This window comes from Megalobrama amblycephala, linkage group LG20, assembly GCF_018812025.1.
Source record: "Megalobrama amblycephala isolate DHTTF-2021 linkage group LG20, ASM1881202v1, whole genome shotgun sequence".
In the NCBI taxonomy this organism is placed as follows: Eukaryota; Metazoa; Chordata; class Actinopteri; order Cypriniformes; family Xenocyprididae; genus Megalobrama; species Megalobrama amblycephala.
Window position 1 is genome coordinate 2,568,824 of NC_063063.1, and position 23,882 is coordinate 2,592,705.

Genomic DNA, 23,882 nt, shown 5'->3' on the forward strand with positions numbered 1-23,882 from the left:
AAATTACATTTCAGTGCAGCTTCAAAGGGCTTTAAACGATACCAGACGAGGAATAAGGGTCTTATCTAGAGAAACCATCACTCATTTTCTAAAAAAAAAAAAAAAAAAAAAAAATTTTTTAAAATGATATACATTTTAACCATAAATGCTCATCTTGAACTAGCTCTCTCTTCTTTTCTATTTGAATTCCAGCTATTTGAATTCCAGCAGAACTAATGTCATATACTTGCACTACATATTGTATATGACAATTTGTTCAAACTACGTGGAGGGCAGTAATACACTTATTACTGCTGGAATTCAAATAGAAAAGAAGAAGAGAGCTAGTTCAAGATGAGCATTTATGGTTAAAATGTATACATTTTTAATTATTATTATTTATTTTTTTAGAAAATGAGTGATGGTTTCTCAAAGACCCTTATTTCTTTGTATCATTTAAACTAATGCACTAAAACTGTCATTTTACCTTTACTGTTTGGGCTCCACTGAAGTCCACTTTAAGGAGAAAAACTAGTTTTCATCAAAAACCTATTTCTTTTATAAAGAAAGAAAGACATGAATCTTGGATGACATGGGGGTGAGTAAATTATCAGGACATTTTAATTTGATAGTGAACTAATCCTTTAAGCCTATTCCTGACTTGTGAATGTAAATAATTAAAAGATTAAAAATGTAAAAGCCCTTTTCATTGTTCAGATAATATTCTTCGCACATGTACTTAATAATTAGGCCTTTAATAAGGTGAACTTATAAAAACTTTTGCGTTAAAAGTATGCAAGAAGTTTGAATATGCAGTTATTTAGAATATCCATTTGAGTGAATTTTGTCCCACTGCGGTACCCGTAATAGGAGGTCTGAATGACAGATCATCTCTGACAGTCTGTTAGCTGTAAGATAATAGTTCGATGACTTTAATGTAATGTTTGGACGTTTATTCATCATCCTATAATGGAGACCATATACCGCCAAGGCGTTTGGATGGCGGAGGCTCTTCAGCGGAGGACAAGCAGCTATGAGGATTTCTGGCTCGTTTCCTCTCATATGGGAGACCCGAAAGCTGCAGTCCTGCTCGTCTTCCCGGTTGTGTTTCACATTCATCGACGGACTGGCATCGCTGTTATCTGGGTAGCAGCTTTATCAGAGTGGCTTAATTTGGTTCTCAAATGGTATGAACTGCTTTGCATGTTTGAAAACGAAACTGAATGTCAGATGACTGTAAACGAGTTTAATTATTTTTTTGTCTGAGCAAAAATTAAATATCATACATTTTTACCATGATTTACAGAAGACACCTATTAAAATGTCAGGGATATATATATATATACTGTGTGTATATATATATATATATATATATGCCATATTAAAGACTAATTGCTTTTACCCCAAATGCTAATTACATTACAATTACATTTTTAAACTTTGCCACTATCCTAGGTTTTGCCCATTTGTCAGCAAGAATTTTTGGTAACACTTTAGTATAGGGAACACATATAAACTATTAACTATGACTTTTCCCTCAATAAACTCCTAATTTACTGCTTATTAATAGTTAGTAAGGTAGTTGTTAAGTTTAGGTATTGGGAAGGATTAAGAATGTAGAATAAGGTCATGCAGAATAAGGCATTAATATGTGCTTAATAAGTACTAATAAACAGCCAATATTCTATTAATATGCATGCTAATAAGCAACTAGTTAAAAGACCATAAAATAAAGTGTTACAGAATTTTTACTCATTTAAAATGCAATAAAATTTAGTATCCTCACTTATTCTTTTAGATAATTTAATACGTACAGGTCAGAATAAGTATGTAGTATATTATATATATATATATATATATATATATATATATATATATATATATATATATATATATTCCTTGTGAATGGTATATGATTTATAATTATTTATGGAAGCTTGTTTGTATGTTATGGTTTATTTTTGTTTCTTTGTTTTTATCATTTAATTAATAAAAAAACATAAATAAATAAACTAGTCCTCCATGGAATAAATTATAAAAAAGGCTGTTTTTCCCCTCATAATTCATACTGCCAGCGTTGCTTATATAAGCATTACAAGTATCAATGTGACATACTAAAACCACATAGAAATCACTGAAATTATAGAAATTATTACAAAGCACTTTAAAGTTTTTTTTCTTCATATTTTATCACTTCAGTGTCAAAAATATGCTGCTTAATTTTTTATTTAATTTTATTTATTTTATTGGTAACCTTATTTACAATAAGGTTCATTAGTTAACATGAACTAATAATAAACTGCATTTATACAGAATTTATTAATCTTTGTTAATGTTAATTTCAACATTTACTAAAACATTATTAAAATGTTGTTAACATTAGTTAATGCACTGTGAACTAACATGAACAAACAATGAACAACTGTATTTTCATTAACTAACATTAATGAAGATTAGTAAATACAAATATGGGCACTAGAAAGTAAACTGTAGAGAATGTTTTTTAGTTTTCATTAAATGATAGATTTAAACTCAATTTTATTGGGTTGTGAATGGCATTTCATGTTGACTAATTGATGTAATGTGACATCTAGGATCCTGTTTGGTGAGAGGCCATATTGGTGGATTGGAGAATCTGGATTGTTTTCTCAAAACCCACCGAAAGTCCAGCAGTTCCTGTCCACCTGCGAGACTGGTCCAGGTAAAGCAGCAAAATAATCCTCTGTATTATAGATCATTTTACCTCAACCCTTTCCAGATGTCAAGACATTTGTTATGAGCCGTAATTCCTCATTCATCTTTCTCAGGCAGTCCGTCAGGTCATGCCATGGTCACTAGTGCTGTCTGGTGGCTGATCGTCTCTTCACTGGCGTCGTTCTTTCACACTCGCACAGGCAGGTCTGTCTTTAACCCATTTAAAGCCTATTAAAGGTGCAATATGTAAGAATTTTGCAGTAAAATATCCAAAAAACACTAGGTCAGTGTTATATATTTTGTTCACTTGAGTACTTACAATATTCCAAATATTTGCAACTATTTGTAAATCGTGAGAAAATTGCAATTTTAACCAAGGCTCCAGGACGTGTGAGGAGTCGCCTGTCAATGGCGTCATTCCCGCGTTACCCTCGGTTTTTTGTAGAAACCATGGAAACACCAAAGACGCTTTAATATTTACATGTTTTAATAGGCAAGGGAACAACGGTTTAGATATATTTATAGACAGAAAATGGATTGTTGTATAGCTCAACACGTTTAGTCTTATTGTTTAAATCAATTTTCTTGATTTTTTTGCGAGTACCATGTTTTACCACGCCTCAGAGAAAAACACTATTTTGTCAAATAGCTAACATAGCATAATCAGATGCAGCTTTATTTTTATTAACAGTAATACAACATTTTCTCCATCATACAATACGTTTTAAAATTAATTGCATGCCATTTATCAACACAAGCCATCCAGCATTTAATATGATATTGTAAAATCAATCTATCTTACTGCAGTGTGTAACAGTGTCGAACGCACAGAATAATGTTATAACATCATTTTCAACACTCTTAAATGTATCTAATATGATAAACAGAGCTGCGTTACCTCATACTCATGACTGGAAAAGCGGAAGCGGCGCCGGCGACTGTGTCATAATAAAAGTCCTGCTGCTCGTGAGGCGTGTGTTGATCAATCGCTCCAGCTCCTCGTTCAGCTCCACAACACTCGCTCCTGCTCTGCTTCATACTACAGTAACGTTAATAATCGCATCCATGAACATGATTTCTTCCCGACTCCAATCCCTATTCTTTTCCACCGTCCGTTGAGATGGAGACCACATGTCCCAAGATTCCACGCTCAAACTTGGCGTCATCAAACTACGCCTTTGTTTTGAATATGCCTCTAGCGACCTCTAGCGGACAGAAATCATACATACAGCACCTATAAGTAAACTTCAAAATAAGTTTTATTGTAATATTTCAAGATCAATATTTACTGAACTGAAGCAACTGAAGTAAACCTTACTTTATTATCCATACATCATTTTTTTAAAATGGAAAATTAATGTTAAAATGTGAGTATCAAATATGATCATCATCAGGCTTTTGAGGAAGGTTTATTTGTTCATCTCTCAGTCATCATTGTATTGCATTGGATTATATGTTTTAAAACTACAGAGCTTTGATCATAAAACTAAGCATTTAAATATCCTCTCACTAAGACATTATTAGGAGATATAGAGTGATGATGACTGATTTTTATATTGGCCATATAAATATCATCATCTGCACCAATTTCCACGTATTTGCTCAGTTTGAGCCTCTAAATAAAACTGCTTTTCTCCTCTTCAAGTTTGAGCTCCATATTCTCAATATATCATACTATATGAACCATAAAAGCCTGATGTATCAAATATGATACTCTACAAATAAAACACTTGTTTTTAAATTCTTTGTCTATTGTTCCATTTTTTAAAAAATGAGCTTTTTTCTACTATCATAAGGTTCTCTAATGACTCACATCACAGTGTTAGTGTAGGTATATGAATGTTATTTATTCATATGTAATGCTAACTAAACAAACTCTTTCTCATACAGTAAGATGTTAGCTGCAGTGCCGTATCTGTTGTATGCAGTATTTCTGGGATGTGTGGGCCTTTCCCGGATCTTCATCCTGGCTCACTTCCCTCATCAAGTCATTGCAGGTCTTCTGACAGGTCAGTCTTAAATACATACATACATACTCACTATCTTAAAAAAAATAAAAAGCCAGGAAGATCTTTATGGACTTTCTCCACAGGAGTGTTGCTGGGGATTTATCTGAACCGGACTGTGCCTGAATGTCGCCCTCTGCTGTTCTTCTTTTGCTGTAGCTTGACTTTGCTCTTTGGAGCACTTGTGCTGCATGGTGCCCTGCAAAAGACTGGGATTGATCTTTCTTGGTGGGTACAATGTGATATTGAGTTAATATTGTGTAAAAATTGTACATTCTTTTAGTTTAACACGTTTAATTTCAGCACATGTGTACATCTCAATTGTTACAATTAAATTGTGTCACATAAGGTGTGGACCATGAACCCTTTTCACAGGCTGTGATGACACGTTTCAACAGTTATAAACATTGTAAATCTAGCAAATATTTTTTTTTTATAACACTGTACTTTGTTATATTACCCTGGCATTAAATTTCACAAAACAACCAGTAACTAGAGTCATATGGAAGCTTGTTTCCGCCACTGAATAAAAAATAAAAAAGGTAATTGTGATTTTTTTTTTATCTCAAAATTCTGGCTTTTTTCTCTTGCAGTTGTGTGATATAAACTCACAATTGAGTTATAATGTCAGAATTGCGATATAAAGTTGCAATTGCTAATTATAAAGTCAGAATTGTGAGAGATAAACTCTTCATTTTCCCTCAGAACTCGCAATTGCGACTTTGGAAATTGATTCGATGGTTGTGGTTTGCTATTGGTCTATCTCATGTGAGTGACAGGTTGCCCCGCCCTCACGCCAATAAACACATCAAAAGAGAAGAGATGATGCTGAAAGAGGGAGGGGAAGTTATTTTGATTAAAAATTAAGAGGGTACATACATTTAAAAAAAATAATGATGCAGTAAATACTGATAAATGCTGCAAAAGAAGGTGACTTTAATACTGATGCATACGTTTTTCTAATGCCTCAGCTGAGAAAGTGACAGTAAATTTGACATCTTTCTCTCTTCTGACCATTGTAATAATTTTTTTCCTCTTTTGCAAAGTCACAGAAATGCTACAGTCATGGATTGTTTTTGTTTTTTTGTTTGTTTGCAGAATTTGGAGCAAATGGGAATGCAAAAATAATTCTTTTTTGTAGTTTCCATTCACCACTATAGAAGTTATTTGGCTTTTAAGAACCCCGAAAATATGAAAATGGTCAATTAAAAAAAAATGCATTATCAGTCAACCATTAATTATAATGTATTAGTCCTCAATATATCTCACACACATTGCATATTTGTATTAATGAGTTAATGTTAATCTGTATGAATGACTTCTTTCACTGCAAGCTTACACTCTTCTACTGTGAACCACAGGTCCATCTCACTGGCTAGGAGGTGGTGTTCTCACTCCGAGTGGATCCGTTTGGACACGGCGCCCTTCTCCTCTCTGAACCGTGATGCCGGGGTTCTGCTAGGACTTGGACTTTCACAGTATTGGAAGCCAGGTGGATGGGCTCTTCCGTGGGTACCCAGGACTCTCTGTCTGGCCCTCTCGTCCATCGCCCTCCACTACATCAGCAGTTTCCCTTTGCCCACTGTTCCTCCTCTTCTCTTCTACACCCTGTTCTTTCTGAAATACACCATTGTGCCGCAGGTGGTCATGGTGTTAGTACCGGGATTTGTGCATCTCCTCACAGCCAAACCCAAGAGGGAGTAAAAATGTCGCAGTTTTCGGTGTTTGAACCAGCCATTGACACAAATCATCTTGAAGATCGATCATTAATGGAGTAATATTGAAATACAAGAAGACAATACAGTTGCTTGCAGCTTTAAAGATTGTTTTGCAACAACAACAAAAAAGTGATATGGATGGAATATGGATTGCTGCAGTTCATAAACATTTAGTTTGTGCCAAAGAAACTATTAAGTGAAATTCTTGTTCTTTCACGTTCAATTGTTTACTCTATTTATTTATTCTTTCGTTTTTTAAGCTTTCAAGTTATTTGAATTGTTTTGGACCAATCTATATTCTGTCTCAGCAAAGAGGTGAAGAAAACTAGATTTGATCTGTTCAAAAATTCGTCACCAAGATTTTTTTCTTCTTCTTTTTTTCTTTAGTGTTGGTAAATTGTTCAAAATTTAAACTAAATTGTTCTAGGTTGTTGCTTGTTTTTTTTTGTTTGTTTTAGCATCTGCCAGGGGAAAAACTAAACTCCGATCACTCAGAAATGTAACTTTCTATCCTCAACAACCTGCATGATTTGAGTATATGTCAGTTTAATATGTGGGGGTTTGTCAACTATGAGCAATAGTCATGATGTTTGTCTTGATTTAATTGGTTGCCACTGAAAGGACAAATAGTACAGTTCTGTAACAGCTGTAGGCATATATTTAAAGGGATAGTTCACCCAAAGATGAAAATTTCATCATCATTTACTCACCCTTATGTTGTTCCAAACCTGTATGAGTCAAAAGATGATATTTTGAATACTGTTTGTAATCAAACAGTTGACGGTAGATATTGACATCCACTGTAGGAAAAAAAATACTATGGAAGTCATGGCTACCGTCAACTGTCTGGTCACTAGAATATCTTCTTTTGTGTTCAACAGAAGAAAGAAACTCGTACAGGTTTGCAACAACATAAGGGTGAGTAAATGATGACGAAATTTTCATTTTTGGGTGAACTATCCCTTTAAAGTAAACCACAATAAAAGGAATCATCTTTTAAGCTTGACCAGTGTTATACATTTCTTATATTTAAAGTAACTACTGTTAAACATAAACCATATAAAAATGACCACTGACATGATAAAAACACATTCTGGTTTATTGAAGTCATTAAACGTTGTCACAGCGCTCTGAAAGCTCACATTTACAGACGAAAAACTCTGCTTAGCAAGCAAATACATTAAAATCAACTCAAATCCAATTGAAAAATAAAAAGAATGGCCAAACCCTTTAGAGGTAAATGTAACGTCTCTACTGTTGAGTTTGGTGGAGATGAGTGTGAGATTTTTTTGTGATCATTATTTCTGTTAAGTTCCTCTATTGGAGACATACGGCAGATTCACGAATGTCTGTGTATGTCGATTTCGGAGGGGAATGGAGGATAAATCATGCGTCTGGTTATGTACAGCAAAAATAACTCGCACTGAAAACCACAACACCCGAAAGAGGCCCTTGATGAGCCCTCTGTCTTTATTTCACTTTTCCCCAAAGTTGACCATCTCTCGATTCAAGCAGGTTTACACTGACAGCACTAGAAAGGTGAATATGGTTGCCTTTAAGACAAGCTGTCTAGATATCTGTTCATATACTGTATTTTTGAGAAGATCTGACCAAAGCCACATGTAAGCTCTGCATGTATGCATAATATTGCATTCTGAAGCCGAGAATTTCAAAAGGAACTAGCTGAATAGTTTTTTTTTGTTGTTTTTTTTTTACACGACAAATACACTATTTCAAAACGGCTGGTTTGCTTTTGGGTAGTGTGTGATGCCACTGAACTGTGTTTGACACGTGAGGCTCATCAAGTCCTTCTCGCGCCGCATTTGGCGACGCGTTTTCAGAGGAGAGCAGGATTTTGTATGCGTGAACACATTTGGCCACTATATACAGCAAGTACACTGCGCTCTATAAAGGCTGTTATATACACATTTTATATCTTTTTAAAAACATAATTTTGCTCTTTTATATTATTGTTCATTCATTTGCTTGAAAAATTAGAATTGCACCAAGGACAATGACTTCTATTTGTTTTCTAGTAGTACAACTAATCACAGGTTATTTTCCAGTGTTCACTGAACGTTCGTTAGTAAGGATGTCCTATCCCAGATCAAAAAAACAAAAAGAACTTCAGCCCCCCAATATTCACATTCCATACAATCCTTACAAATGAATAAAGTGCTCTCTTTCTTCAAAATGTCACAGACAGTCAGTGCAGACCGAAGTTACGAATAAAAGTTTAAAAGTTAAAACAAACAAACTTCACTTGATATACTGATGCTTCCCTGTGACAATGCAATATTCCATTTCTCAGAACAATAAAGAAACTGAAAAAAAAAAAAGAGAAGAAATTGTATTACTACCTTGCAAACGCCCCTGAAACTTTGTGTTGCGTAGTATACATACTGTAGAGTTCATAAGACGTCTATGGTGTGTTACATTCTTCTATTTGAAATACGGCAGGATTGCCACTCCACTTGCTAATTAACTGAAATCATTCTTTAAATAAAGAAAAAAGCTATATGAGGGTTACTTGAAACTCATATTAAGCTTATTCCCAAGAAATTGATTGAACTAATATTATTGCCACTCTACAACTGTGAATTTTGACAAACAATATTTCTGCTTGGGAGCCAGAATTATAAGGTAATAACTGTAAAGATAATGATCTCCAGTCATAAAATCTGAATCGTTATTTTGAAAATATCTGATAACATTTCCAAAGCTCAAATCAATAGTTACAAAATTAAAGACAAAAAACCCAAACAAAAATTAAAAAATAAACCTGACACAAAAACTGCTTTAATATTTCTATACATCATATAACTTAATTATAAATATTCCTCTTTTCCTTCTGTAACTACAGCTTAGTTTTTCTGAAACATTTTTTTCCTTTTTACAGCATTGAATAATCCAACAATATGATGTCCAGAAAGCCTAGCAAATTTGTTTAGTTTCATTGGGGAGAGAGAGAGAGAGAGAGAGAGAGAGAGAGAAAGAGTAAATGAGAGACAGAATGAGTTAGATTCCCAGAACACATAGATTCCCAGTTTTATATCTGCTTTAGTGCTAGGAACGATGGCAAGACACTGTTTCTCTGCAGGTAGGCCTCTGTTGTGGAACGTCAATAATAATGTGCTTTCTTATAATGTGCAGAGATTCATAGAGCATTTTTATCTTTACATACTGTATTCTAATACTCCAAACGGGTGCTGTCAGGATATCTGGAGCCTGTTCACCACGCAAATTCTAAAAACTATGTTTTTACCAACAGAAGTAGGCACAGGTATTTGTACACAACTTTGTAACACTGGTTTTTAGTTTATTAAAAGTATTTATACTATTCAGTTTTCTTTACTTTAAATACTGGTTTTAATATCCTGCACTTACACAGTCCCTTACGTATAACCTGTCACAAACATTCACTGTCACACACACCTTTGTGCCCACCCTTTTGGGTGCCTATTAAACATTTGACTCCACAAAGGGTCTCTTTGGTTTGATGGGCGAGGTGGGACCTTGTCTGGCATCACGGGAAAGTTGGCGGTACATGTTCTCCTGGTAGGCCTGTGCCACGGGCATTGTCCGTGCCACTTTAACATCCTGGTAAGTCGGCACCTGGCTCACCCTCTCCAGGAGGTCTCGATCACGGGCCCCTCCGTTAGCAAGCTTGCCCAGGGAGGAGGGCTGCGGCTGGACGTAGTACTCATCCTCTAGCATGTGTCCATTCTGGGCATTATTGGTCTTATTGTAGTAGGCAATATTGCCTAGAGATGTAGGTGGGCTGTAGGAAGAGGCGGTGGAGGCTTGGTGGATCAAGTTGCCAGGCGACGTGGGGCTGGTGATTACCGATTCCAGTGATGAAACGGGCCAGGCCCGGGAAGGCTGGTGAAGGTACTGTTGCTGAGTCCTTGCGGTCTTGTCAATGACGCCCATAAACGGAGTGGTCCGGGATCGGGCGGGTTCGCCCGAGTAGAGTCCGCTCTGAGAGGGTGAGAGGGCAGATGGCTCGTCAAAGCTTCGCTCATATGTGGTCTGTAACGGGATTTCCATTTGGGCCATGGAGGAGGAGGGCCTGAAGCCAGGGCCTATATTGCAGCTGGAGCCTGAGGAGATATTACTGCTAGACGGGGAGAAGCGAAGATTTACGCTCTGGGAGTGGATCAGTGGTCTGGGGGTCGGTACGTGCTGCTTTAGGTCACTTGTATTGGCACTGATAGGTCTGCGCACTAGGTGGGGGATCTCCGGAGAGCCCAGTTGGCAAGGTGGCAGAGCAGAGGCGGCCACTGCTCTCTCAAGTTCATGCTTGGAGACAGGATAGTATGCCGCTGACTGACTGCGGCTAATCTGGGGGGTTTGGCTGAAGCGCATGCCTCCAGGTCCCCCTGTAGCTGAACGGTAGGCTGAAGCAGGACGTTGAGGGAGCTCATCTTTCCCCAAGTTTGACTCCAGAACCCCGGCAGGCCCACCTCGGCCCCCGTGCTGACAGAGAGCTCCCACACTAAGGCTGGATTGCACTTGAGACATTGACCGGCCATCCAACGAGGGCTGGTACACAAGTCTTGGCTCCCGATCTCTCTCCCTGTCCACATCCATGGAACTACCCTGATACCTGCTGCTGAGTGGATGCGCCAACTGGCTGTACACACTGTTACTGGGCTGGCTAGTTCGGACGATCTGTGCCATAGAAGGCTGCAGGCGAAGACCCTGAATCTGGTGGTGCTGGCTGGTCTGAGAGCTCTGGGAAGGTTGCGACTGGAGCTGGAAGGATCGCTGACTGCTCATCTTCAACAGTGGCGATTTAGGGCGGCTAGGTAAAGGCTCCTGCTGGTAGCGGACTGGAGAGCCAGACTGGGAACGATACAGACACACACTCTCGACTGGAGGGCTTGCTCTGAATGGAACCCCACGGCGAAGAGGAGATGGCGGAGGACTCTGGTAGTCCATGCCCTGGTTCCCTCCACCGCCCATGGGTGGAGGGCTGAACCGGTAGGAGGACTGATGGGCGGGCGAAGTATGGGGTGGACTCTGGCGGTAGTGGGAGTTCTGATGTGTTGGGGAGATACACGGGGAGGTGGACTGGTAACTATGATGGGTAGGAGATGACATGGAGGAGGAGCTCGGGTGGAACTCATAGGCCTGTCCTCCAGATAGGTAGCCAGTGTCATGATGGGTCGGAGAAAGGGGTGGACTACGTATAATGGCAAGGCTTGAAGCGTTCGAGTGAATATCAGAGGCAAGACCCATTGACACGGCTTCTAGCTCTTGTTCCAGGAAGTCGTCATCCTCAAACAAATCTTGAACAGGTTCCATGTCATCCAGTCTTGGCTCAGGGGGAGGGGTATGATGAGGGGGCTCCTCATCTTCCTCCACTGGTAAAGGAGATGGTGGTGGAGATGGAGGAGGTTCAAGCTCTGGCTCCTCTGATTGGGTAACTTGCCTGTACTCCTCCTCCACGCGCTGAAGGAGGCGCTGGATTTCACGATTGTTGGGACACAGCTTTATGGCTTCCCTCAGGTCTTCTAGTGCTTCATCGAATTGCCTATGGAGTGGCAATGGGAATATTAAGCCATCTATAAGTAATTTGATGTAAAAGTAAATAAAGTAATGACCCATACCTGCTGCTACGTTTGGCACGGGCTCTGGCATAGTATGCCTCATAAGACTTAGGCTTCAGTTCCAGAGCCTTGGTAGCAAACTCTTCCGCCATACCAAAGTCCTGCGACCAAGAAAGTGTGTTCAGTGAACTATATTTTATTTTTGTATTCTGGGGGTTGACATTTCATTATTTTGCACAGTTGTCCTAGAGGTATATCAGCAAGGTTCTTATGACATGCTGCATACTGCAGTTACAATATTACATCATCGCAAGTATATATCAAGAATCTTACTGTGTGCACTAATAATCAGAATGAGACTTTGTAAAGAGTTTTTTTTAGAAACGTTCATGCTGTTCTCACATTCATTTTCCTCCGACAGCGAGACAAGTTCAGGAACAAAGACACCTTGAGCTCTTTAAAGGTCTTCAGGTCCTCACTTAATCCTTCACGGGGAAATTTCTTCAGAGCATACTGGTAGCGCTGAGCTGCCTCCTTCACTTTACCTTTCTGCAGGAGAAAAGATGATTGACTGTGTAAATACATAGAGCCAAGGTCTTTGTTCTAGACAAATCTGTGCAAACATTAAAGGTAAATTATGAGTAAATCTGACCTTGTAGAAACCATCTCCTTCCTCTAAAAGTTTACTCAGTAGGATAATCATGATGTCAGGTTTAGACGTCGCCATTGCCCAGGTAGCAGGACCTATGGGGTAACAGGATGTTTGATGGGTCAAAATGGACAATCAAAGGTTTGAGGGGAAAACATGGAGAGAGACGGAGGAGTGCAGAACACTCAGGAGTCATAACAAACAGATGAAGGCATGGACAACAGGATGAGGATGCCTTCAGGGCCAACTCAACTTCTCATTCCCTGTAACCTTTAATCTTTAACGATTAACAATGATGCTATTGTTTAATTCAGGATTTCCCAAACTTTTTGTCATGCTTCAACTGTTGCCTATACAATGCAAGTTAATGGGGACCAAAACAACATTGGACCCTACTGATTTTTATTGTATAGACAAAACAACAACAAAACAAAACACTGACATTTTTCAAAATATCTTTTGTGCTTTACACAAGAAAACTCATACAGGTTTGGAATGACATGAGGGTAAGTAAATTTGAGAGTTATGTCCATCTTTAAATTAATAGCTCACATAAATTTCAATCTAATTCAATACATTACCATACGATTCTATTTTCATAGTTTTAATGTTATTCCAATTTTTACATGCATAGTTGGGAAACCCAGGTGAGGTAGGTAGATAGAGAAATATACAGAGAGACAGACAATAGACAGACAGATGGACAGTCAGACGATAGATAGATAGATAGATAGATAGATAGATAGATAGATAGATAGATAGATAGATAGATAGATAGACAGACAGACAGACATCCCTTTGAACTAGGTACTATTTAACTGTATACCCCCAAAAATAATCGGTGGTACAATGATTGCAATCCCTATACAGAACACTTCGTCAGGACAGTTTACAGTACCAGTTAAACCTGCAGCACCCAAACACACCACTGGACACAGAACATAGAGAAGAGAGCTGCCAGGATGCCTGAAGGGAAGCAAGATGCAAGCAGTCCAAGCACAAGCATTACCTCCTTTGTGGCGACTCGGCAGTGTCTGACATCCTGTGGATGGATGTCAGGGGTTGTGAGAGCGAAGGAAGGAGGATTAGGGTTGAGGGAAAAGAGAGTGAGATGGAGTGAGCAGCACAACCAGAGGTGGTTATGAGAGTGGCGTGTGTGTAGGTGAGTGAAAGTGAGAGTGGGGGAAAGAAGAAGTGAAGAGAGATGGTGGTGGTTGTGGAAGAAAAGTGAGGGGGAACACAAAAAAGCAGCTGTGAGTGGTGGGGAATAAGAGCTTCAGCTAAAGAATATAAAATTAAGAGTTAAACAACAAAACAGCACCAGCACTAACAAAGTTAAACTATCTCTCACCAACTGTTGAGTTGACAAACAGAAAGATTTTCTCAGAAAGAGAGTAAAAAAAAAAGGCAAACACCACAAACAAAAAGGGTCACGGTCCCAGAGAGAGAGAGAGACGAAGTAAGTAAAGCACAGAGCGGCAGAATGCTACAGCAGCCAAGCACAAGCTGAGCTAAATGAAAACACACACACATACATGTTGATTTTTGTATCATGGTCCAGACTCTCTAATGATAATCCGTTTCCTTTTGGGGACCATTTGCTGGTAGGGTATTTCTGGTTTTACTATGCTTGTGGGGACATTTGTTTTCCACAATATTGGCTAAGCCCGAGCCACATACACTAGGTATGTTTACATGCACATATTTACGTCAATTGCAATGAATCCAATCCATTTTCAAATTCTGAAAGATCTGTTTATATGAACCCTAAACTAATCCTAATTCACATATTCATTTACATGTGTATTTATTACATGTATTCTGAACAAAACAACATGCTCATCAACAGTCACTGCATTCAGAACCTTCACTGACCAGTTCGTAAGATGTAAATTGCATGTAAGTATACGCATTATGGCACTGGGCATCTGCGCAATGAACTTTTAAATCCAATTGGGAAAATGTTTGCATTCAAGAATTTACATGCCGACTGATCAGATAATTTCAGGTCTTCAACACTCCTTCCAATCCGATCGAAATGCAATTCAGATCAAGCTCAACTGGATCGAATTTTAAATCTGCTTGAACCATCAATCCAGTTAGTAACAGATTATTTGGTTGCATGTAAACGTAGCTACTGTCGTACCGATTTTGGCTCCTTTCTTCAGCAGGGCGACCACCACTGACGTGTTTCTGCAGCCGACTGCCCGGTCCAGAGGACGCATTCCACTGTAATCCACATGCTCTATCAAAGCCCCATGATCCACCAGGAACTGCACCTGAGACAGAAAAAGAGCACGAAAAGACTCGTCTCTCAACAGGAAACACTGCAGCATAATAGGTCAAAACAGCCAAAAGCTGATGCCACGTTTGGAGGATCTACTTTGAACGCTCTGGGAGGACTTACTTTTAACTTTTCAGTGCAAGTCTATGAGATTTTGGGAATTTTTAATAGTTCACTAAGGGAAAACCATAAGTCCAATTAGTGTGGAGGTTTGGTAACCAGAGTCAAAATAGGCTGAAGGCGTGTGGTGAATGTAGTTTGAAAGAACTAGGAGGAAATTTTGGTCTCAGATTAAGCATTTTGAAAAATCTTAAAGGATTAGTTTACTTCAGAATTAAAATTTCCTGATAATTTACTCACTCCCATGTCAGAAATTAAGGTTTTTGAGAAAAAAAACTTTCCAGGATTTTTCTCCATATAGTGGACTTCAACAGTTACCAACGGGTTGAAGGTCCAAATGTCAGTTTCAGTGCAGCTTCAAAGAGTTCTACATGATCCCAGATGAGAAATAAGGGTCTTATTTAGAGAAACGATTGGTTATTTTCGAAGAAAAAAAATAAAATTTTATACTTTTTAAACACAAATGCTCATTTTGCACTGCTCTGCGTAATGTAATCATGTAGAAATGGTCAAACGAAATGGTAGGCGGAAGTAACGAGCAAGTGTTTACAAAGTGAACATGCAAAGACTAAGTCAAACAGCCTTTACAAAAAAGGTAAGACAACAATGTCGAACGATTTTAAAGTTACCCTACCACGGTACTTCCACCTACATCATGCGTGACCTTTCCAACATGATTACGTAATGTGTGGCGGATCGCAGAGCAGTGCAAGACAAGCATTTGTGGTTAAAAAGGATATTACTTATTTGTTTTTTTTTAGAAAATGACCGATCGTTTCGCTAGATAAGACTCTTATTCCTCGTCTGGGATTGTGTAGAGCTCTTTGAAACTTCAGTGAAACTGCATTTGGACCTTCAACCCGTTGGTAACTGTTAAAGTCATTTATATTCATTTATATGGAGAAACCATAATTTCTTTTCCACTGAAGAAAGAAGGATATAAACATCTTGAATGACATGGGGGTGAGTAAATTATCAGGAAATTTTAATTCTGAAGTGAACTAATCATTTAACCCAAAATTGTCAAGCCAACTGAAATATCGCTCACCACTTCTGAGTCTCCATAGAAGGCGGCCAGATCGAGAGGCGTCCGTCCGTTTTTATCAGCATGGTCTGTTGCGGCACCCCTTTCCACCAAGCAATGAACCACAGACAGATGTCCTTTCAAACATGCCCAGCTGAGCGCAGTGAGACCCTCCTTATCCATAAGATCTATAGACGCACCTACAAATAATCAAAAGACGTGAGTTTTATTTGATGCAAGCCTCATAAAACTGTCCCTTTGTACCATAAAAGGTATTTTATGTACCCTGAGCCATCAGGAACTCCACCGTGTCCAGGTGCCCTTCTGAGGCGGCCATCATGAGCGGAGTACGGCCTTGTTTATCAGCCAGGTTTACGTCTGCTCCGTGCAACATCAACAGATCCACAATCTGAAAGAGAGCGTACAGCTGTAACATGTAGTTAAACTCTCTATATTTAATGGATAAAGCTGGAAAAGGAGTCTTTATCAATTACCTGCCAGTGCCCTTGACGCACAGAGCTGAAGAGTGGCACCACCCCTCTCCGATTGGGCTGCGCCACAGCAGAGCCCTGCTCCAATAGCAGCCGACAAACATCCAGCTTTCCCCGCCCTGCCGCTGCTGACAGCGCTGAGGAGAAGAGCAGTAGAGAGCTGTCAATCATGAGCTACCAGTGCACATCATATGCATTCTTCACACAGAAAGCAATGCCAAATGTCAATGTGACTGCAAGAAGAGAAGCCACTTCAGACTCTTTCATGTCAGTTAGGATGCTGCCTCACTAGATTTTAGTATAATTCAAATCCTGTAAGAGTGAAGCTTTACCTGTCTCACCCCACAGGGTATCATAGCTGTTAATCTGGGCGCGTTGAGTGTCCTCTTCATCCCTCTCAGGCAAGTCCAAGAGATAAGATACAATCTTAAAGACATAGACAAAATTAGTAGCTATAGGAGCAAAAAGCATGCAAAGAATTGAGTGACACCAGCAGGCCGTTACCTCAGTATAACCCATGCTCGCTGCCGCTATAAGGGCCTGCTGTACGGCGAGGCTCTTGTTGAAGGTCACAGGCTGTGACGATGTCTGCTGCTGAGTCTGAGTGTCTGCTTGTGTCTGTTGTTCCGACTCTTCTGGAGTCTCTTCCTGCTCCTCCACCTTCTGCTCGGACTCCTGCGGCGTCTGTACGGAATCGTCCTGTTGCTCAGGGCTGGAGGGCTGTGACTCCAGAGGCGTGGCTTGTGTGGGGGAGGGCGTGGCATCTGGCGGTGTGGGGGAGGGTGTGGCCTGTGGCTGCGTTGGGGAGGGTGTGTCTTGTGACTGTGTAGGGGAGGGGGTCTGGAGGTGCGTCTGGCCCCAGTCGCTCTGAATGAGGAACTTCACCACCTCCAGGTGCCCTCTAAGAGCAGCGTGCACTAGGGCACACTGACCGTGCTTGTCCGAGTGGTCGAGCTATGGAGAGAACAGACACACACAAAAATATTATTCAGCAAGGTCTGATGTGAACTGAGCACACAAAAGCCAAAATTGTAAGCTCATATCTGGCTTTAGGCAATTTCCATGAATCATGGATGGATTTTTATCAGTCCTAAAAAGTGCATTTACAAGGAGGAATATCTAGGAATAAAATTGAGAGGAATATCAAGTCTAGTGTTTCTCAGAGAGGGCGTTGAAATGTTCTTGGGGTGTATTTGTTTAACTCTTTCCCCGCCATTGATGAGTTATCTTGTCTTTTATGAGAAAATGTAATTTTTCTAATTTTTTTAAAGTAATTTTCTTTAGATAATTTGGACTAAACCGCTCAATTCATATGGTTTAGTTTTCCGATCTCTTTATGAACTTTTTAAAGCGTCAAAGTGTCAGTTGCAAAGGAGGAACAGAAATCTATCAGAATTCATCAAAAAGAATTTATTTGTGTTCCGAAGATGAACGAAAGTGTTACGAGTTTGGAATGACATGAGGGTGAGTAATTAATGACAGAATTTTCATTTTGGGGTGAACTAACCCTTTAAGGTGAGTTTACACCAAAGATTCACAATGAGATGAGCTAAAATTTGTAGCTTACTTAAAAGAATATGGTTTGCAACATTCTAACACCATCAGTGCATCTGAAATGTATATAGTATGAATATGGGAATGTAATCAGGACGCACTACATCCGCCATGTTGTTACTATCAAGTGACCATTCCAGCATCAGTTGTGTCGCTTCATAAATCCTCTCCCGTGGCCTCATGGGATAGTAAAGTGTCCATCATGGTACTTTTTGCCTGTTTTTCGAATGCTATGTATTTGGACATACTATGTTGGTGTACTGTTTTTCTGCATACTATATAGTAGGGAAGTATTTGATTCCAGACGCAGAGAGTGTCTAGACTGGACGCATCAAAGCAAACATTCTAAATCCATTGTCCTGTTGTCGGAAGTAGCACAGTTCATGGAGTGCGTCTGAAATAGACCGGGGCATCTGTTTACTTGTGTTCACTCTGCTGCTCAAGTCTGGGTATTTGACAGGGTAGAAAACCTTCTAGTTTTCAACACTGCGATTACATGAGGCGGTGTAGCATTTGCATAACAACGACTCTTTACTTCAGTATTTCTATCAGCTGTCAGACGTCCTGCATCTACACACGATATTAAAACAAAGCAGACATTAGAGATAAATCTGTCTCTTTTTTTTTTCCTTTTTCTTTTTTTCTTGTTTTGCACTGAAACAATTAATGAGAATGCATCTTGTTTGCTGATTGTCTGCTGTTTGTGATAAGCGACTTAATTAAAGTTTGTATGTCAAATTTTTAATTTGTCAAATTTTCTGTTGCATTTGCTTAACACTCATAAATATAATTGATAGACAAATGTCCTTTTAGCAAAAATCTGTTATTTGGCATTATTATTCATAATAATAATAATAAATTAATATTGGTGTAACTCAAATTATTCTGCTGATAATATAATTTGATATTAAATTTTTAAATCTACAGTATATTAAATTAGAAAATTGCAAAAGAGAAGCATTTTTACTAATGGACTCTCAAACAACACTGTAAATAGCTTCAATGCAATTTGTCATTTTTGACTGTAGCTTATAGCCAGCTATCATTTCAAATGGGTAGCTTGACTATAGCTATAGTATCAGCAAGTTACAGGGTTTTCAACATTGAGTAACCCAACAGCATTTATTATGCATAAAGAATAAATTGTGATTTATGAATTGCAGCACTTTTAATGTAGCCGTCGATGTCAGACACTCGCTTACCTTTGCTTTCCTCTTGCAGAGGGCAGTAACTATCCCCAGGTGTCCAGCGGCGGCAGCGTAGCCCAGAGGAGTGAGGCCGCTCTCGGATGCCGAGTCCACACTTGCACCATATTCCAGCAGCAGGTTCACCATGTCCATGTAGCCCAGGTGAGCATGCACACACAGCACCGGAGCGTTGTTCAACACCTCCGTACGGTAGTTCACATTAGCACCGCCCAATATCAGCAGCCGTGACACCTAGAGAAAATTAAAGTGCCCAATTAATACTCCATTACAAGTTCATAATTTTATTTTCATGGGTTGCTAAAATACATTTAAATGATTTTAAATAATAATAAAAAAAAAAATTTCGCATGCCATTCATTGCTGCAGCACTTTTTTTCACCCTCTGCCTGAAATGCTATGTTTTAGTTTCTGTCTTTTGAAAGCCCACATCCTGAAAAGCCCAATCTGCTCTGATTGGTCAGCCTATGTCCCTACAATAACAGACCGGTCTGTAAAACTCTTGGACGTATTTTAAAGAGCCTATGCCGTGAACTACACATACTTTTGAAAATCCAGCATTTAGTCGATCCCGATAAGCGATTGTTGTCACAGTTGTAAACACGATGGCTTTCTTCTGTGAGGGTGTTTGGCATCACGATGGCTTTGTTTCCAGGCGGACCATTAAAGAACATGACACACACATCAGATGACGACTCTGAAACTCCCCAAATGCATCCAATTTTGTGCGCCTTATGCATCAGATGTTCAGCCAAAGGTCCGTGGGCATGACGTCTAAGGCTGAAACTATATTTATGGTAACTGTGCTGTCAGTATTGGAAGAATTACAGGACTACAAACTAGGCGTTTCAGGTAAGTGCTTTCTTTTGGAGAGATTCACTCCCTTCAGACTTTGTAACACTGCAGATCGTTTACAGCTATATTACACACTAAAGGAAAGATAAAATCAAAAAAGCATAATAGCTGCCCTTGAAAGTAAACAGTAAATCCATAATGTTGGTTTTAGGGTAAGAAACAAATGTAAGATCTGTAAAGTGGAGCAGTACCTTTATGTTAGGTGTGTAAAGGTTTCTGAGTGATGAAAGAGCTGTAGATAAACTCTCTGTACTGTATGACACCCACAGCCCTTGCAGGATGGACGAAGAAACCCCGACCTTTTTACTCAGGCCCTACAGTATGATATAATAATGGGACAAAAAGCCTTAATGCATGAAAGCATTACCAGTAAAATATGAGCATTATGGTTATCTATTATCACATACTTGCATAACACTCTTACCTTGAATATGTGTGCTTTCAGAATGTGGTGACCCAGTTCAATGGTCTGCTGTCTATTTAGTTTGTTTTGTTGTCTGGAGAACCAGAAAGCCAGAAGAGTATGGCCATTCCTTCAAAAAACAAAAAACAAAACATGTTAGAAACATAAAATACTTCAAGCTACAGTTCTCAAAAAATAATTTGTTTTTCACATAATAGGCCCTGTTTACACCTGGTATTAAAGGGGACCTATAATGCCCCTTTCACAAGATGTAATATAAGTCTCTGGTGTCTCCAGAATGTGTCTGAAGTTTCAGCTCAAAATCCCCCACAGATCATTTATTATAGCTTGTCAAATTTGCCCCTATTTGGGTGTGAGCAAAAACACGCCATTTTTGTGTGTGTCCCTTTAAATGCAAATGAGCTGCTGCTCCCGCCCCCTTTCCAGAAGAGGGCGGAGCTTTAACAGCTCAAAAACAACAAAGCTGGAGAATCTCACGCAGCCAAAATGAGGATTTTGTTCAGCCTTACATTGTTCAAACCGGAGTCGACACTGATGGAGAGACTCAGGAAGAAGTTACAACTTTTAGAAAGAAACTGGACGTTTCTGGATGGTTAGTGGATAAATTTATGTAGTTGCTGTGGAGTTGATTCAACTCATCCACTAGCATGTGCCGTCATGTTCATCTTTTGTGTTGAATTGACCCTCGTTTGTGAAGCAGTCCGGCGTAAAATGACGGCATGTCAACAACACTCTACTACAACAACTCTTCCTCTTCTCTAAAGCAGCCCAACATGGCCCCGCCCCCTTTGTTGCATGTTCTTGGGGCCGGGGCTTATGTAAATTTTAGGATTAGTGATGTCACCAACCGGGAAGAAGCTCGTTGTAGTCCCTACCAGCTGTTTGTTGTAGTCCTTAAATAGTGATTTCTTTAAAAGAAAATATCTCCCTTTGCATTGAACTTTTGAGTGTCGTAACTTTGCAGATGTTGTTCATGCTCAAACAGCAACATTACACACTAACTAAAGTTAAAATCATAATTAACCACCCCTTTAAGATGCATTTTGGTCGATCAGATCACAAGTGGTCAAGGGAGACACATTACTGCTTGCACCTGGTATTTTAATCCGTCTCTTTTGTCCACTTTCAAGCACTTCTGTCCTGATTTCTTGGAGTGGAGGGTCTATGAGCAGGTAAATGTATGGGTTTTTTCAGATCTTTCAATATAATGGACAAAATAAGCTCGCATAATTTACATATAAATACACGGCGAACGCTGTGAGTGTGTGTTAGAAATCAGGAATGGTGAGAGAACATTGTGCTTTGTACGTTTTTCGTCTTCAAGACAAACTTGGTGTCTTCAGCCAATAAAGATTAAATCCCATCTGGCTTGCACGCTTCCCCATAATGCTTACGCATTAGGTCAGTAGGTGGAGAGTAGACAGTCATTTCTGGCTGTTTGAACACATTCGAGCACATGAGCGTTTACACTACGAAAGCAATCCGGTCAAATGCGTTTTCGACTACCTCTGGAAGAGGTCGAAAGTGGCCAAGCTCAAAATGTTTTACACCTGAATTTAACATCGTTCACTTTTGATCTGATCGACAAAATGCATCTTAATACCAGGTGGAAACAGGGCCCTAGATAAACCTCTGAAGGTAGATTTTCCCCTGAGGTAAAAGTTGTTAGAAGACGTACACGTTGGGTCAGATTATCATTCTCACACTTTGATTTAGGTGAACATCTTAAAATGTCTTAAATGCAGTTTGATTGAATGTTTAAGGCCAAAGAAAGTCTGTATATTGTTGGCTCTGTAATGAATTTCTTTTGAAGCACTTCAAAACCAGCAAACCAGAAGGCTGGTAGACCAACTAACACCATCAAAGGCTGTTTTAAACTTTGTTTGTCAGCAAGGAAGTAAGTACATTTATTTTCATTTACATGACAAAGCCAATTTTTACTTGCATCAGGTATTTGTCAGACCTGGGATCACAGAGGAACTTGGTCTTCTCTCCCTCCTCCCGCCATATCAGCCATTCTCTAAAGGACGGGTGCACAAACATGCGTGTTCCATCCCGTCTCTTCACCAGAAACACCGACAGGTTCTCCATCCTCTGCTGGAAGTCTTCCCACTCCAGAGTGCCCTCCACTGAGCCGGCGTTGATGGCTTGGTAGATTTGCTCATCGGTAAGCGGGTGCAGGGAAGCCAGGGCCACGTTCAGCAGCGGCAGGGCCCTTTCGAAGGACGACTGCGTCGGGAAGCGCATGTTACACTGCAGAAGGTACACTTCAGCAAGACTGACCGGGACCACCTTGTAGTTGGAGCTTTTGAGCACCAGGTAGCCGCGTTCGATCAGGTCAAAGGTGAGCTTCAGGTAAAGAAAAGAGCCCTGGCTGAGGGCTTTGAGGTGGGAACTGAGCTTGCCGAAGCTGGTGTTGTCCATCTTGCCGTTGAGGGAGATGTTGTTCTGGATCTCCGCACTGCTGTGGATGCGGTGGAGGATGTAGCCCTGGAGATCGTGGTCAATGGCGTCATTTTCCTCCAGGGCGTCCAGAGAGATTTGGTGGAAGGGGAGAGGTTTGGTGATTTCCTGGAAGGTAGAGGCGAGAGCTCAGTAACTTTAAAAAAAAATCATGCTTGTATTAGAATTTGCAGCTGCTTTTTGGGCTGTTGAGTACAGATAAAATGTGCTGTACAATGAAATATTAAATGACGTTTTCAACCAAAAATGAAAATTTACATGCAAATCAATAAACCAACAATGCAAAAGGGGATAATAAACAAAACAAAACAAAAAAAAAATGCAAAATTTATACCTGTAAAATTTTGAAATTAACAAGTTTCAAAGCATAAATATTCCTATGTCATCATAACAGGATCATAAATTAACAGGGTTTAGGACAGAAATGTCTATTAAATTCAAAATGTATGGGAAAAATGCCCCCATACAAACTAATTTCTACAGGATTTCTACATCTGATATACAAATCTGATATACACTAGATTAGTTCTTTCTTTAAAAGAATTTAATACTTTTAATTTGCAAGGATGCATTAAATGAATCAAGATTGACAATAAAGACATTTATAATGTTACAAAAAAATCTATTTCTAATAAATGCTGTTCATTTGAACTTTCTAGTCATCAAACAATTCTGAAAAATCTGAAGCAGCACAACTGTTTTCAACATTGATAATAATCAGAAATGTTTCCTGAGCAGCAAATGATTTCTGAAGGATCATGTGACACTGAAGACTGGAGTAATGATGCTGAAAATTCAGCTTTGATCACAGGAATAAATTACAGTTTAACATATATTACAATACAAAACAGTTATTTTAAA

At 39.3% G+C, this 23,882-nt stretch overlaps 2 protein-coding genes across 2 annotated transcripts in view; one reads left to right on the forward strand and one right to left on the reverse strand.

Moving 5' to 3' along the window:
• The first annotated feature begins 819 nt into the window (after positions 1 to 819).
• Positions 820 to 7,403, forward strand: g6pc3 (glucose-6-phosphatase catalytic subunit 3). The gene is made up of 6 exons (XM_048171558.1): positions 820 to 1,166; positions 2,574 to 2,680; positions 2,787 to 2,877; positions 4,564 to 4,682; positions 4,766 to 4,907; positions 6,041 to 7,403. The coding sequence occupies exons 1-6, from the start codon at positions 949 to 951 to the stop codon at positions 6,381 to 6,383; spliced, it is 1,020 nt and encodes a 339-aa protein (XP_048027515.1). The 5' UTR covers positions 820 to 948; the 3' UTR covers positions 6,384 to 7,403.
• Positions 7,404 to 7,475: 72 nt separating this feature from the next.
• Positions 7,476 to 23,882, reverse strand: part of tanc2b (tetratricopeptide repeat, ankyrin repeat and coiled-coil containing 2b) — a 203,895-nt gene continuing 187,488 nt past the window's right edge. The window contains 14 exon segments of the mRNA XM_048171557.1: positions 7,476 to 11,936; positions 12,013 to 12,113; positions 12,355 to 12,501; positions 12,605 to 12,696; positions 14,748 to 14,880; positions 16,054 to 16,229; positions 16,315 to 16,438; positions 16,524 to 16,657; positions 16,853 to 16,946; positions 17,025 to 17,474; positions 19,277 to 19,513; positions 20,326 to 20,448; positions 20,559 to 20,667; positions 22,522 to 23,129. Of these exon segments, the coding sequence (XP_048027514.1) occupies positions 9,860 to 11,936; positions 12,013 to 12,113; positions 12,355 to 12,501; positions 12,605 to 12,696; positions 14,748 to 14,880; positions 16,054 to 16,229; positions 16,315 to 16,438; positions 16,524 to 16,657; positions 16,853 to 16,946; positions 17,025 to 17,474; positions 19,277 to 19,513; positions 20,326 to 20,448; positions 20,559 to 20,667; positions 22,522 to 23,129 (4,605 nt within the window). The 3' untranslated portion in view covers positions 7,476 to 9,859.